Source organism: Limulus polyphemus, unplaced genomic scaffold (genome assembly GCF_000517525.1).
Source record: "Limulus polyphemus unplaced genomic scaffold, Limulus_polyphemus-2.1.2 Scaffold2100, whole genome shotgun sequence".
Taxonomy (NCBI): Eukaryota; Metazoa; Arthropoda; class Merostomata; order Xiphosura; family Limulidae; genus Limulus; species Limulus polyphemus.
The window spans coordinates 1-17,549 of NW_013667710.1; the positions used below are offsets into that span (position 1 = coordinate 1).

Below are 17,549 nucleotides of genomic sequence, written 5' to 3' on the forward strand. Positions count from 1 at the left end.
TAACCACCTGGCCATACCGGGCCATGGTTAGTGTTAATGTGTAAGACACACAAAGTATTATATTAAGTTTAAATGTTTGATTTGTCTATGCTTTTATAAATTATACTCATTTGTTACATTAAGAAATAGACCGATTTTTTCTTCTTTCCTCGTTTAACAAATTCTCAGCCGTTGATAGGAAGGAATTATTTACTTTTACTTTAATTACATCAGATTGTGTAATCGTCTTGACACAAAATCTGAGTGATAGTTCTATTGGCATCACGAGTATATCAGTATAAGATTTGGAAATATGTTGAGTGTAAGTTATTAATAAGCATTTATTTCCTGTTGCTCGGTTGTGAAGTATCGATCTGTGTGACGAGCCGGTATTATATGAAAGCACTTACATGATAAATTGCTACTTGAAAACAAACCTTTCTCCAAAATTCTCCACAGGTTTTTTCATCCTATACAGAAACCATAGAATGATTGAAACACAATTTTAAACTGATCTGATTGGCGCAAGTAAATAAAGTAGCACCTACAGAAAATGTGATTCTGATTTCAAGCACGATGAACTCGATTAAAAGACTGAATGAAGCATGTTTATTTATAAATTGATTTATTTGTTGTGCAATAGAGATAGCCAAGTTATAAGGCTTGTAAAAAAATTTGATAGATCATGAAGATTGTTGAAGTTCGGAAAAATGTAGTGAAGGGAACATTTATCCTGATTATGCATGTTAATGTACTTTTTTAGTTCAAAATTCGTTTCAGAAAGTTCATATATCTATAAGTACTATATATATATATTGTGATGTACGCTTTGTCTCGACTAATCAATATAAACATCTTTTATTTTCATACTTATGTTTAATAGAAATGTCTTTTAAGTTTATCTCAAGAATTTTAAACTTCTTGTTCAAATCTGATATGCGGTTTAGATTTTAAATGTGACAATGCACTTGTGGCAGGAAGAATTACAGGTTTTATACAATATGACATCTTGAAAACAAAGTTTTATTATATTTGGTGATTTTGAAAACAACAAAAGTAATCGTATTAATATTTTCTGAAACAGTTGTTACATTACTGGTAAGAAAGTAGTGGTGTAACAACGTGTACGGTTGTGATCATAAATATTAAGATCCTTAATCGTAGATTTTCTTAACTTTTCATGGGTATAAAAAACTTTCGTGGCATTCTTGAGCTCTACTGAACTGTGAGGCTAAGCTTTTTTATGTTTTAAAGTGAAAATGGAACGTTAAATTTTATATTTAAATCAGAGAATTCTGAACCTTAGGTAAACGTTTCAAAGTATTAAACATAAAACCTTCTGGTATATCTAGTTTCAAAATGAATCATTAATAGTCCTACTAAATGGGAATACTGTGATGAAGTGGTATGCTTATTAATAATCAAACAGAAATTTGACAGTAGTTGTCGGATTTACAAGAAAACAATAATATCCCGTGAAATATTTTGTGCATCATTATCTAAATCGAATTAGAGGAATAATTGTATTGATTTTTACCGATACGTTTTTAATTGCACAACATCAATAGCAAACAGTTTATAAGGGATTGATTTGTACACTTTTAGGGAAATAAATGTTTAGCAATGAGTTATCTTTCAATGGGTCGGCGATAAGAGAAATAATTGTATTGATTTTTACCCATATATTTTTAAATGCACAACATTAATAGCAAACAGTTTAAAAGGGATTGATTTGAACATTTTTAGGGAAATAAATGTTTAGCAATGAGTTATCTTTCAGTGTGTCAGCGATAAGTTCATGAACTTACAACGGGATTCGATTCCTCACAGTGAAATGAACGCAGGTAGCCCATTGTGTAGTTTTGTGTTAAACAAACCAACAAGTCAATGAGTTCTATATAATTGTTTTAAGGTTTATCTTTATAAATGTAGGTATTCACACACACTGCCTTCCAATCGAATATTTTTTCTACTATAGCCAGCATTTGAACAGAAAATAAGAAGCAAAATAAGAAACACTCTAAAGAATTGATGCGATTTATGACATTATAGTTTGTTAAAAATTGACAAATTTTGTTAAATTGTTGTTAGAAACTTCTGAAACATAAGCTATATGTTTGAATGTCTATTAGCAATAACAGGTTTTTGCATTGTACATTAACTATTAAATGAATTTTTCAATTGCAAAATTGCAAGTAAAACATAAGTATTACAGCATGAGTTTATTTAAAACTATGAAATGCTGTAAATACAACTTTAATATTACGTTGTGTACAGATATCACTATTTTTAGTGTACCAGTAGTAAGCTAGCTGATCCAAGTAATGTTTGTTTATTTGTTTTTTTGAATTTCGCGCAAAGCTACACGAAGGTTATCTGCGCTAGCCGTCCCTAATTTCGCATTGTAAGACTAGAGGGAAGGTAGCTAGTCAGCACCATCCACCGCCAACTCTTGGGCTTCTTTTACCAACGAATAGTGGGAATGACCGTCACATTATAACGCCCCCACGGCTGAAAGGGCGAGCATGTTTGGTAGGACGGAGATTGGAACCCGCGACCCGCAGATTGGGAGTCGAGCGCCTTAACCATCTGGCCATGCCGGGCTTATCCAAGTAATACTTAATGTTTCGTAGTTATCATTCATGACATGAGGCTATTATTATTGTAAAGAAAGTTCCGACATCATGTACGGATGGTCGATTTCAGGGGATTGGACGAACTGAAAAAAATATGAAGAATGTTATTCTTGATGTGTGATAAATACCTGAGGGTATATCCTAGACAACGAAGCTACAAAGAAACAGGGCGGATTCCGAAATTTTTTGGAACTAAGCAAGAGCACTAACAACAAAGAAATGGGACGAATCCCGAAAATCTTAGGAAAGAACTAGTAACATCAGCTTTAAAGAAACAGGATGAACCCCAAAATTCTATGAAAATAAAATACGGCACTAACTACATAGAAGCGGAACGGATTCCGAAAATTTTTAAAAAGAAGCTATGACACTAACTACATAGAAACGGCAAATATTTTCGGGATCTGTCCCGCTTCTATGTAGTTAGTGTCATAGCTTCCTTTCAAAGATTTTTGGGATCCGTTAAAGGAAGCTATGACACTAACTACATAGAAGCGGGACGGATCCCAAAAATCTTTGAAAGGAAGCTATGACACTAACTACATAGAAGCGGGACGGATCCCAAAAACCTTTGAAAGGAAGCTATGACATTAACTAGGTAGAAGCAGAACTGATCCTGAAAAGTTTTGCCAATATTCGACCTTAACTACAGACCAACCATTAACATCAGATGTTATTTTAAAATCTGTTTGAAGGATTATTTGAGTTAAATATATTAAAATAACGAGCTCTTAGTAAGGACAGTTTGAACATTTTAAGACTACGCACGCACGCACACACACAAAAAACTCCGTTCGACTTCTCATTTATCAACGCAAAATAAAAACAGATTTAATGAATTACAAATTACGTGATCAAAGCACATTTTATTCGGAAAATATTCTTAAATGTTTTCTAATGCATATCTCAATAATTAAAGCGCATTCTTGGATCATACAAATGTATGAGTAAACTCATGGTTAGCACATGATCTTCACAATTACATTTACTAATGTTGAAAAATTTTGTACCACATTGATGATATTTGTTTACCTTGCAGAACACGTCTTTGCTTTAAAGATTTTTTCCTGGTTTACTTCATCGGTGGCATTTTAACAAAGGCTTTTAGTAATAAACATATATATATTACTCCTCAATAAGTTTACATTTGCTACAGCGATTAAGCTGTATTTCATATACAACCAATGTTTTACATTTTTATTAAATTAGTGTTACAACTTTGCTTAGATCGTAAATAAAATTAAACATTCTTGTTTATGGATATACTAATTTTCTCTTTAGGGTTTTGTACAAACCAAGCCGTTTCTATGGATACATACTAAATTTTGATAAGTGCAATTATTTTGGTTATGTAGCTATTTAATATTAATTATTGACGTGTATCTAGTTCTAAACTGGTAACAACAAATGTTGCCCTGAAACCGTAAATAATTGTTATTAACAATTATATTTTGAATGAGCTTATCTCTTATTTTTGGATTAATAAGTAATCTATTATACACCATCCTTTTCAAACTCATTTATTTACAATGATTCCGCTTTGTAAATCAGATTTTCGTGAAGCTAACTAATTAAGACACTTTAAAATATTATGTAAGATACTTTATTGGCTAATACATTTCTTTAAAAATTAATAATTTCTAATAAAAATATTTGAATTTGCTTATTTAACTTAAAACTGAAAACAATATATATTTTTTATTCCTTTTTTCTATTTCGTTTTCGAATTGAAGTGCTTATCTAGTTATTTGAGGAGAAATGGGTGAAACAGTTTTGTATATTAAAACATGTCTACATTGCCTAGTGACAGTAAACTTATCGTTATTGAAAGTTTAAAATATACTTAAAACTTTATAAAAATGTAAAATGTTTTATGTTATGAAAATATTCTGTATTATTAATGGCGCTTCAACTAGAAAATCTGAAATCAACTGTCTCTAGAAATATATTTCGATTATAAACTCGATTTAATTACAGATATAGGGATTCCAAAACACGATGATTTTACTTGAATACAGGGAAATGTGACAAAAGCATTGTTAACTGAAACTTTTGGTTAAAAATAATTTAATCTGCTTCGTATATATATGCATTAGATTTAAAAAAAATTAACAAGGAAATAATACAAGGAAAAATTGGCGATACATATTTATATAGATAGTATTCTGGATGTACTTGTAACATTTTGCAATTATTTACGTCCTGCAACAGTAAATCAATTTTGAAAACATAGCAACGTTAAGTGAAAAAGTTATGTAGCCAACTTCATTTAAAATGTAAATACTTCCACCAATGTAGTGTTGGGGTAGAGAAATATTATTTTGAACTTGGTAAAAAGTTGTTTTACTGTTAATAATGGTGCTTTAAATGCTTAAATAAGGCCTATCTGTTCTTCCATTGTAGTGACTTACGGTGCAGTGCTTTATGTTACCCTACTACTGCTGTGACGTTTCTAAATATTATGTGTAATATTACGTTAGATATTTTTCTAAAGAAGTTAAAACATGCAACAGATACTACCGGGGTCTACACTGCGTTATTCACATCGTACTTCTACCACGTTCCCGGTTTTCATTTTAGAAAATTTTCCAAGTTCAGAACGAATTGCCATACTCAAAATGATGTTACGATAATCCATTGTAAAGCTAGAGCTTTCTGTGGACTTTTCATGTCTTGGTTTTTCAGATTGACGATATTTTGAACTTTACTTTGGAGATTTCTCTTGGAAAAGGCTTCCCTTTAAAGTCCGATGTGTCGTCCATTTTAAAGAACCATGTTAGGAGTAATCCATAAAGAATTCTAGTTCTACAATTTCTACTCTGCTTAATTCTTCAATAAAAAATAATCAACGTAGAGTTCAGTGTATTTGAGATTTAGAACGAAGAATAAAGCTTACTGATTTTATCTGCTTGAATTAGTTTATAAAATAAAAAATCTGCAAAACACTAAAGAAAATTATTTAATGTTTATTGGGCACAGGTTGACTTTGTGATAGAGTCCTAGATTCCTTAGCTGGCGACCCATGTTCAAATCTGTGCGGTACCACAAAATATTTCCCGCACTATAAGCTGTGGGTGAGTTACAAGAGCAATAATCAGCCACTTAGCGTGGTTGGTGTGCGATAAGGATGTTGTTAATTGGCTGCTTTCCCTCTGATCTGTAGTTCATAATTAGAGACAGCGGAATATAGCTCTAGTACTTTCGCCATAAATGGAAATTGCAAATTCAATTTTTGTCTACTTTATGTCCACAGTACTTTTAGCTGTTTGTCCAGTTTGTTAATCCTATTGCACGAAATGTTTTAAATCAAGAATCAGCTTCTGATTATAGGGTAAACGTAATTTTATATATAATATAAAAAAGGTGAGTAAAACAATCCTTTTTCCTTTTCTTAATCTTAACAATCAAAAGCATATCAGTGGCATATTAAGCACTTATTATTTCTTTCAGAGTCAAATTCTAATAAAAAAAAATCTATTGACTCGTTAATATTTTAGAAGGACGGGACAGTTTTATTAGCTATTAGATTCATTTGAAGACATGACTTCAATTCCCGGCTGATTCGATGTGTTATTGGATAACCTGTTAAGGCACTTTATTCATGTTGTACATGTCATTTTGTATCGGCAAATTAATTGCTTCGTATTCGACAGGATTCAGCGACCCCTACTGTATGTTAGGAATATTAGCTGGAGGTTTGCAGGAGAGCAGAAGGAATTCTGACGAGGATGGAGAACGAAGTCGTAATAGTCCCAGACGTCAAGGTTTAAGGAAGTTTGGTGCTTCCTTCAAACGCAGAGATCGAAGCAGGAGCAACAGTACCACAGAAAATCTACCTGCAAAATTTATTCGCACCACCACCGTCAAACCTCATACGTTGAACCCTAAATGGAACGAAAAGTTTCGCTTGTAAGTTCAATTATCAATACGTGCAGAGCGAATTATTTTCTCTCATGGAATAATGTATTTGTAGAGATACTTCAAATACGACATTATCATCCCTTACAGTATCTGTTTCTAACAACATGAACTCGATAGGCCTAACGTTATGATTTTATGAAGTAAACTCATAATATAAAAATGTGTTTTTAAATAGACATTTAAGGACTACAAAAATACTAACTATTTTCTACAAAATGGTTAAGACTAAAAGCTAACGGACTCGTGACAGAATATGTTTATAACAATTACAAATATTAAGTATCATATTATAACCTAAACTCATGAATACACTTGTTTCTGCAGATAAGTTAATGAACAAAATTGATATATCATACAAATCTGAATGACTCTAAAAATACAAAAGAAGTTTAAGATAATTCTAGTAGTTTCTTATCTGATATTCCACATTGTGTATCATTAGATTATACTTTATTTTAAAATATTATATGCAGATTATATTATAGTGTTTTTAGTTATTGTATGTATTGTTTTAGGGATATAGACGATGTTTTTACCGAAAAATTGCATCTCGACATATGGTAAGAGCAGTTTTAATGTTTTATTTGCAAGATAGTTTGCTACAAAATACCCAAGGAAAATGAAATATGAATTTTATGAAAGTGACCGATTCTAGTATATATTCAATGATTAGAAATATCTTAGTTGCTCAGGCCCAAAAACTGTTTTAAACGCGAATCACTTTCTCGTCTAATGTTATCTAGCTAAGAATTTAAGGGGCATAAGGATTTTCGCTCATTCTTAAAACCATGAGAAACTTATAAAAAAATTTAAGCACTTTGAAAAGCCTAGTTAATCTTGTACTTAACGTGAATTCTAAAACTCCAATGCAGGAATGAATACCTCACAAAGATTAGCTATTGTATGATATTACGAAAGCCGGTGTGTTAATTTATTTTTAAAATATTAACAGCATATTGTATCTTTATGTACCTGAATTCGATCAATTTGTCCTACACTTTAATTTTTTTAAAGGTTTATGAACATAAGTAACTAAAATACATTCTTGACATACATAAAATGTCTGGAAAAGATACAAGGTGATTGATGTTGGCAAATGTTTTGTTACATATTTAAAAAAAATAGTGCTTCATTTCGCTTTAATCGTGCCTGATAATATTTCAGTTAAATTACCATAGAATATGGAATTACATTAGCTCTTTAGGAATATTTAAAAGCTGAATTGAGAAGCAAATTATGTCAATTTTAGAATTATCCATCATCCACTTATTTAAATGACGAGGTTTATATATATATGTATATAATATTGTTGTCGAGGGTAACTCGTCACATTAATGAGCAGATGGCAGGTAATTTTTAAAAGTATTTACTAAACTAAATACTAAAGATAAGAGAATGATTAGTTTGGTTATTAGGTAAATAAGATTGAAGCTTATTAATTCTTATAGCTTACAAATATCTTGGTTGCTTATAGGGACCACGATGACGAAACATCCGTGTTTGACGCTGCACGCAAGTTAAATGAAGTATCTGGTCTGAAGGGTCTGGGAAGGTTAGTTTAGATGTTTATTACCCAATTATTATGCATATACCCAAAGTTGACCATAACAATAATCACGCTTTGGATGTCATAAATTTGAGATCATTTATTTATTATGGATATCAAGTGAAACGGTAGCTAATTATGTACATAAGATTGGAATAAGTAATCTTGTCTCTTTGTGTGAGACAAGGCTGAGAACTTTATTTGCTAAGTTGTACCAGACGAATATTTTAATTCACAAACTTTACATTTCAAGCTCCTAATTCAAAATGAAACGTCTATTGCTTACAAGAAAGGATACACGCACATATGTATACTTCCAGAGAATTTACCTTTTTTTTAGCCGCGGCATAGCGGCTCATAGAACGGCTCCGAGTTTTTTTTTCAAGTACAAACTTTTAGCTAATAGCCCCGTCATCTCTTGGCCGATTTGAGATCTAATTACAGTTTAGGACTAAGAAAGTTAAACCCTATTAATTGATGTATTTTACCACGCCCAGGGTCTCATAGGTTAATTTACTCTAATACTCCCTAAAATAATTTCAATTTAGGGTAGACTGGTATAAATCCTGATGAGTAATAAACCGGAATCAGGTATACGCGCCCCTTACGCTTGGTTTTGCTGAAGCACAAAGATATAGCTAATAAAAAGGGAATAAAGGTCTAATCGATTAATTTACTCTAATCCTGCCAAAAAATATTCAAGTGCCGCGGCTATTGAGGAATCCCTCTTGTTTTAATACTGAAGGAGGTATTCTTTGTCTCCTGTTCAAAAATATTCACATGTAAATAGAACAAAATCTATGACTGAAGACAATAAATATACTAAGAAACTGTTTATTGGGCTTAGCTATAGCAGGTGTGTTTCATTGTGACGGCCCGGCATGGCCAGGTGGTTAGGGCGCTCGACTCGCAATCTGAGAGTCGCGGATTTGAATACTCATCCCCCTCCCCCAAATATGCTTGCTCTTTCAGACGTGGGGGCGTTATAATGTGTCGATCAATCCCATTATTCAGTGGTAAAATAGTAGACCACGAGTTGGCAGTAGGTGGTGATGACTAGCTGCCTTCCCCCTAATCTTACACTGGTAAATTCAAAACAAACCAAACTAATTATTATGAAACTTACATAATTATTTATTAGACTTATCACAGTATTTTTACTACTTTATTCTTATTTCAGTTATATCCTGACTATTGTTATTCAGTGTTCTCTAACTATTGGCTAAAGTTACTTAAGGTGGTAGAGACTAATCAACCATTTTCAATGGGACTATCAATTACAATAACAGGTCATTTATTTAAAGAAAATGATAAATCATTTTAAAGTATCATCCATTTATACATTTACCATCTTTCTGTAAGCACAGATTTGAATATAGAAATATATAGTGCCAACTTTTAAATACATTGCAATAAATTAATGAAACAATGTATATTTTAATTTTACAAAATTATAAACTAATTGTGAGTTTGGCTGTTTTATATAGTTAAAAAAATACTTAATCACTTGATCTGGTTCAGATGATTTATCCACCGTTTCCTTATAAGATAGGTTGGCTAGTGACAGTTGTTTCAAAATGCTTACTAATATTCATTTATACTTTGTTCTAACACCCAGTCAACGAATCAGAGAAACACGTTTGGTGGGTTAATTCATAAGCAAAGCTTTCCAATACTACATTTTTCATTTCTGAATAGAGATTCGAACTTGCGATATCTGTAGCCTAAATTGCTCAACAGCGTAAGTGAATTCACTCTAGTTTCCAGGCTACGATGGAGTAAAACCCATTCACTAATACAGAACCCAACACTGAACACTGTATTGGCTGCACATGTTGCGTAGTACAACATTTGATTTTTTCAGCTCTATATACCGTTTTCTCCACGGTTTTCACGAGTTCTATCAACAGAAATGACCGAAAGAAAAACTCAACGAAGCTTACTTGGTGCTTTAATGTGGTTAATTGCGGTACATGCCTGAACACAGTCCGGCCAAGCTCCTAAACTCCGAATATTCGTGGCCGAACACTATTCAAAGGTGAATTATTTTGGCAGTAAAGCGTGTTTCTTTGAGGTTATCGATCAAGCCCGTTATTGGAGTACTTTTTTTTAGTTCTAACTTGAATACCGAAAACCGTGACACTAATTTCTAAATTGTAACCCCCTTAATTCTCCTGAAATCGGTCTCTGACTCGTAGACTGAGTGTTAACGAAATCAAGAGTAAAGACAAAAAATGTTAAAATGTGAAATAAAACTAAGTACAATATACTGATAAAGGCCAAAAAATAAAAAATGAAGCATTGTATTTTTAGTGAAAACTGCTTCATTCCATAGGGGAGGGGAGCATTTACTTAAATGAGTTCCCTTCAGAAAGCTTCTGAAGAAAAGCTCATGGAGGTCTTTTGTTGAATGATTACGTCATCATGCACCAGCACAGTTAACATTAAAACATGTGAAATTAGGTGGTAGTTACCTTAAGGCTAGTGGCATGCAAATATTATATATTATATGTATGTATATTATATATCTAAGGGTTATCTTCCCGTCTCGTTGCCACAAAACTATCACTTTGGTGTTATGGATGCATATAAGAGTGACAGTCAAATACAATTATTCGATAGTCCAATAGTTGTCAGTGGGCACTGTTGACTAGGTGTCTTCCATCCAATTTATCTTCTCAAAATTAGGAACGACTATGTGAAAGTAGCGATCGTGTAGCTCTGCGCGAAAGTTCTAAAAATAAACAAGTGAATTCTCCGAGATGTTGGGTAGGATTATTGTAATTATTATATATACTACTCCCAATATCATGCTTATTTTGATATTGATACATTTATCAATAAACACAATCAAATTTACTTTAAAATAATTTTTGTTCTGAATGTCAATAAAATACTAATTTATTGAAACATTGTGTTCGAAGCTTTGCCTGTACTGCCAATTTTTTATTATACAACTTTAAGTTAATGTTCAAAATATATCAAATTGTGTGAAATAGTAAATACTCACAATTCTGTGTCTTATATAGATACTTCAAACAGATCTACCAATCAGCCAGGAGTGGAGAAAATATTGATGACTTCTTAGGTTGTGTCACAATACCAGTGGAGGTATAATTACAATTTATCATTGCCAGTTTAAGAAGCTAAAACTCTCAGAAGCTAAAACTAGAAACCTTATATGTAATTAATCATCTTATGTCTATGATATAAAAACATAGTAGTAGGTGTTTGTGACATAGAAAGGTTATAAAGAATTCCCAACTACTTGCTATAGATACATATAATAGATTTAATACACAGGTAGATGAACTACAATTATTAACAGAATGTGTAGTTGGGTTTATTTAGGGGAACTTCTGCTGAAAAATGCTTAAACGAACAATGAAATGATTCCCATTTTTACTGCTTTTCCTCATTAAATCCCAAATTGTTGTTGTTTTAGGAATTGGAAGTTTTGGAGGTATGTACTAGATTTGTAAAAAAGATTATTAATTGCATGTTTTGGGACAATATCCAGGAACACATTCATATCATAGTATTACAAAACGCTTCAGTATTGAATCATATTATGCTAATATAATCATAAACTGGCAAACAGCGATTTATAAGATAATGAAGGAGATTAGTTGGGGGAGAACATTCTACATGTATAGACAGGACATTAGTCTGTATTTTTCAGGTACCCCCAACATAAATCACTTCATTACGCTTATAAATCGTTGTTTGTCGATATGTTATTACAAAACGCTCTTTATGTTTTGTGAAAATGTGCTATGTGCAAATATTTTATTACCACACCCATAAGAGTTGAAAATAAGAGATGTAAAGCATTATTTTCATAATGTAATTTATGCGTCCGATGGCTAAAAAAAAATGCGTAAATGATATGTTTAAGGAAAATTAAAGCATAATAACCATTTAATCGATGTATATTAATAGGTACATAATATATTTTTATGCTGTAAGACTTCGATAAAACTGGTGGTTTTACAGGAAATTCCTCCAAATGGTTTGGACAAATTCTTCCCTCTTCAAGGACGCACTGCTCGGTCAACAATTCAGGGACAGATACGACTAAAGTTGAGCCTGGGAACGAGAGAAGATCGAATGGTGACTGCTGACGAAGATAATTGGAGAGAATTCGTAGAGCATCAAGAGTTGCTATGGTTATTTATTGAGCATGAACTTAAAAATCACCAGGTTTGTAGAAATTGAAAATGAAATTAATAAATGAAACCATCCTTCTATTTTAATACTTCAGGAATAATGTTGATTTTTAAAATCTGAACATACAAAATCTGACATATTCATAAACCTAACTTTCTCCCACAGTATCATACAGTTGATAGTGTGAAATATTTTTCTGTAACTTCCTGGCCTGAATGAGGGTCGAAGGATAGTAAACAAATGAATCTTTTTAAAATTTTGGATATTGTGTATAGAAGTTCTGTTGCCGCATATAAACCTGGCTAATATGCAGTTGTAAGTGAGTTTATATCCCGAAATAAACTTACTGAAAAAGTAAAATCTGGCTGATATGCAGTTGTAAGCGTGTTTATACCCCGAAATAAACTTACTGAAAAGGTAAATTGAACAGAAAATTAAACACTGGAAATCTTTTGTTTAAATATGCAAGGCAACTTAATGTTATCAGCAAGAAGTAAAATGAAACACACCACTGTGGGTTTCACAATTCACCCGTGTGTTTCAATATGTCTAAATCATTAAATGTGTTACTTTCATGTTTGTGTTGTTTTTATTATAGGTCAAAATTTATATTTTCCGGACAACCTCATTTTCTTCGAACACAGATGACAGGTGTCTTTTGAGTTGAATTAGTTTTCATGACTGATACAGTGTCTTGAGAACTGATCTTATCTTCTAGTTGAAACTCACTTAACTTATATATTAATTTCATATTACCGTTACGCGTGCTCAGTTTGTTTAGAATGATATAAAAACGAGGCTTGATATATTATCCTACCATTTTTCAACAGAAAAGTTGACATTTCTCCTTTTCTAAATTTGACAGATCTCAACATTTTAGTTAAATTGTCAAAATCTGTTCGTGCATTATCTTATAATATATGCTTAATTAAATTAACAAAGGATTCGTTTTATTCGTGTTCCCATATATGTAATTACTTCGAAATAAATTATCAAACTATCCAGATAACGCAAATACCCAGAGACTTTAATGAATCCGCTTATAATGTGTGTTTGACAGCTTCGTTTAAAATGGTTTCTGTTTGTTGTTTTATAATCTGACAGATATATCAGAAAAATGATGCAGTATTAGAATTATACGTTTGTTTCGTTTATAGTACGGTACTTTTTTTATGTATAAAGTTTTTCGCTCGTGGACGAAATTATTAATGTATCAAGAATCATTGTCTTCTGCATTGAAATCTGGGTATAAATACTAAAAATTAAGATAACGATATATGTACATAATATTATGTTACCGAATTTTTCATTATGAAGTTCAACCAACACTCTCAATATATAATCATACCTACAGACATTATTTGTTATTAACTAACAGTTAATGCATATCAGATTGTTTAGAATATATTAACTTATATGTAAATATTACTGATAATATTTGATTAACTGTAACATACAAATATATTTTCCTTGTAAGTAATCTATACAGTACAGCTTCTTTGATATTTCTGTAATTGTTATTTTATTAAAGATTTTGGAACGACAGAAACAAGATTATATTAGAATATACCATGTAAATAAACTTATTACGTTATTACACCTTTACTCGAAAGATTTAAGATATTTTAATATTTATTATAACTAGTAAATTAATTAGCGCAAATCTTTCCCAATGCAATAGTTTTTAGTATATTTACAAAGTTTTTTTTAATTTATTAGTATTTTTGATTACATGCAACAAAATTTTTACAGGAGCCTCAGATGAACTACAATTTATGAATGTATTTTATTTCATGAGATAAGAGTGTGGGTAAAATAATAATGATATTACGGAATCGTTATATATATATAAATTGATATCGGCTAGAATTATGTTTCTGTTTGACAAAAAAAGGGTCCTAGTTACACGTGGGCAGGTGATCTTCAAACACCAGCACTAACGATCTTACATCAGCATGCCATCCAAGGAGATATAACCGAACTACAGAAAATACTTTGGTATGTATTTTAATTTAAACATTCATGTTACTTAAAAGTGTTTTATGCTTTCTTTGCTAACTATAGGAAACCATATGAGGTCTTTTTTCTAGTTTGTGAGCGTTGTTCTGATCTTTTATGAGAGTTGGGGACCGCTGGCTATGAGATTAGAAGAAACATTTCTAGGTCTCGTAAAGATTATTTATGAATAACCTTCTGGTTTCATCTCAGAACTGTGTTATTTCATTGTATCTCAATATTTCTCAAATAGAACTGTTAACCGTTCTGCTTTATGTTGATATACTGTGTTGTAAGTTCCATTTTCTCCTCAGTCGTTGGATAATGTACGCCAGAAAACACATGGAGGTTTCGTTGGATTATGCTTTATTAAAAGAACTGCTGGAGGATTTTAACACTTCGTGGAACAACTCAGAGACTCAACTCAGTAAAGACGAGGTTTGACATTTACTCTATGATTCTAACCGTGGATTAATTAACTGACACGCTATGGTTGCAGGTGTTGTTTTTTCTTAGCATAAAGCCACACAATGCATCATCTCCGTTCTATCCACCGTGGAGAATCAAACCCTGGACTTTGTTTTATAAGTCCGAAAACTTACCACTGACCCACCGCGGAACTACACTATGGATGATAAATGTAATGAGTAGTTTGATTAAATCATTACTCTTAAAAGAGAGCTAAAGTGTTTGAATTATATAATGAAATGATAACGCTAACATAAATTCAAGATTGGATCTAAAAAGTCAGAGAAGTTTTACTGTTTATTATGTAATGAAAAATAGTTTTTGATTTATAACAAATATGAGCTTAGTTATAGTCTTTCAATCAAATGATGGATTAGCGATAAGTCTGAGGGTTTATAACGCTAAAAATCGGGATTCGATATCCATGGTAGGTAAAGCACAAATAGCCCATTGTGTGACTTTGTGCTTAAAAACAAACAAACTGAACTGATATGTCTCTGTAAAATCTACAACTAACTGATATTGTATTGCATCTAAACAGTTTATTGTTGCCAAAAACTATTTTTAAAATAAATGTAGATATACGTTAACTTATCTGATTTTCATAGTCCCAATTAGTGAAATATTAGGTGAAGGAAGAGCTGCGTGATACATTCTGTTTCGTTTGGCTAACAAGAAGTCAATTTTAAATTGAAAGATTAGAAATACGTCAATATATTTAAATAATTTGTCTCCTGGGAAAAAGTAGAATTTAAAGTTAAAAGTTTATGAGGATACTGATCATGAATATTAAAAATGTGTATGAAATGTATTTTGTTACTAAAGCTTTATTTACTTGTACTTCTAGATGCACCACTCATACGTTCTATCTCAGTGGAACAAAGTAATCTTACAGAGTTATTTGTTTAATGATACGTTATTTGTAATTTTCGTATTAAAATATTGTTTGTGTATCAAAGGAAGCCGCACTAGTCGAATCCTTCAACTTATTTATTGACTTTTGTCTTGCTCGAGTCCGCAAACACCGGGAAATATTTCCATGCAACAACAAGCAGGCTCAGCACAAATTTACTTATTTGCTCAAGTAAGTACAACTTCGGGACTAAATCAGCTTAGAAATTGAGTTGCTTACTTACTTTTGTGAGTATAATTAATATGATATGTACCGAACGAAACTAATGCTATATAGTGAATTACCTGCTTAACTGTTCATGTGAGTACATGGATTACATTAAACAACTCAGAAGTGTAGAAGTTAGAATATCACCTCAGTTTGTTTTTGAACAAAGAAACTTCAATACTACCCCAAGCAAATAAAAAGAAATGTCAAGGATGCACATGATTAATCACCTGGCTTTCTCAAGTGGATATGTTTTGTTTTCTTGTGAAATTGAATGCAATATCCTAACGGTTACATTAGAATTGGGAGTATTATTTCCTTTTTAGTTTAAATATAAGTATTTTAAATGACGTTTTACAGAATATTTTTAGAAAAATCTTTGCTTTTACTCTAATGATTTCTGGAATATTGATTACTGACTTTTGTAGGAATTAAATGCTATAATAAGCAGCAACATAGTGTGTGTTCATGTGGTATCTTTTATTCAGGATTTGTAGTTATGAAAAGAGCTGTTGGGTTGAATCTCAAAACGCAGTTAAAAACATGCAGTTGGTAACGAGTGTCGCGTTTTATGTCAAATAATAATAGTTGATCATCTAAAGTATCTGTATATCATTGTCTCTAAGGTTTTGAATTTCGACCCAACAGTTATTTTCATGCACTACACATCCTGCATCATAGATAACAGTTCAACCAATAGTTTTTTTTTGCTACTCATTTTAATCTTGGATTTAGATTATAAAGCTTTCATTAAGAAATGGCCGTATCTTCTTTATTTCTTTATAGATGCATCGCTCTGATTCACAGTATGAAAGTTTTTAAACGTTGCTGCCCCTTTCGTCCCACCCTTCATGTGGAGATAATAAATACACTGAAGGTAACTTAAACTCTACTTGTAGCTAAAAATCCTGAAGCTGTAATCTAATACAAGAACATATGATACCGTATCTTCAATGCTTAAAGTGAAAAGTTTTCGTAAACTGTATGGTGTCGTGTTCGAATTTCTAGAGAGTTAGTACACGAAACATATTGTACTTGAGTTTGAGAGGCAGGTTAGTGAAGGTAGATATAGAAAACTTTTTATAAATGAGTTTTCAAACAATAAGAGTATTGAAGTGTTAAAATCAGCAAGTATATAATACAGAACAGGAAATTATTAATTTCTCAGAAAGTAAAGTTTAGACAAACTGTTGGGTAGTAGAAAAAATATTCAAAAATAAATAAGATATGACTGAACATAAATTTTAAAACTAATCATTAAACGAAACAACTACAACTTCTGCACGAACAGTATTATCTTTATATTAGTTTCACAAATAATGTAATAAATATAATACAGGTTGACTATCACTAATCCGGCATCATCGGGATCGGGAGGGTGCCAGATTAGCCATTTTGCCGGATTAGCCATCTATTAAGTTAGAATACACCAAACCCACTAGCTAACCACCTCATCTTAAAATTAAAATATCCCATAAAATAGTACAAGTTGATTAATAAAGAAACGATAATTATCAAATAAATTGGAAAATATTGGAAAGAAAACTTTCAAGCGAGACTAAAGTATTTACCTAATAGCGCGTATCTTGCTTTACTGTATTTGAAATTGTTCTAGCCGAAATTAGTGCCGGATTACTGATTGTACCGGATTACAGATTGCCGGATTAGTGATGGTCAACCTGTATAATAAAACTTTGTCGTTTTTGTATAAAAA

The 17,549-nt window shown here is 31.7% G+C and overlaps 1 protein-coding gene across 1 annotated transcript in view; it reads left to right on the forward strand.

Moving 5' to 3' along the window:
• Positions 1-6,288: 6,288 nt before the first annotated feature.
• The window catches only part of LOC106465946 (BAI1-associated protein 3-like), a 58,821-nt gene continuing 47,560 nt past the window's right edge, over positions 6,289-17,549 (forward strand). Inside the window, exons 1-9 of the mRNA XM_022393903.1 lie at positions 6,289-6,524; positions 7,052-7,096; positions 8,011-8,088; positions 11,112-11,193; positions 12,079-12,285; positions 14,147-14,250; positions 14,562-14,685; positions 15,675-15,799; positions 16,622-16,712. Of these exons, the coding sequence (XP_022249611.1) occupies positions 6,289-6,524; positions 7,052-7,096; positions 8,011-8,088; positions 11,112-11,193; positions 12,079-12,285; positions 14,147-14,250; positions 14,562-14,685; positions 15,675-15,799; positions 16,622-16,712 (1,092 nt within the window). The remainder of the gene's footprint in view (positions 6,525-7,051; positions 7,097-8,010; positions 8,089-11,111; positions 11,194-12,078; positions 12,286-14,146; positions 14,251-14,561; positions 14,686-15,674; positions 15,800-16,621; positions 16,713-17,549) is intronic.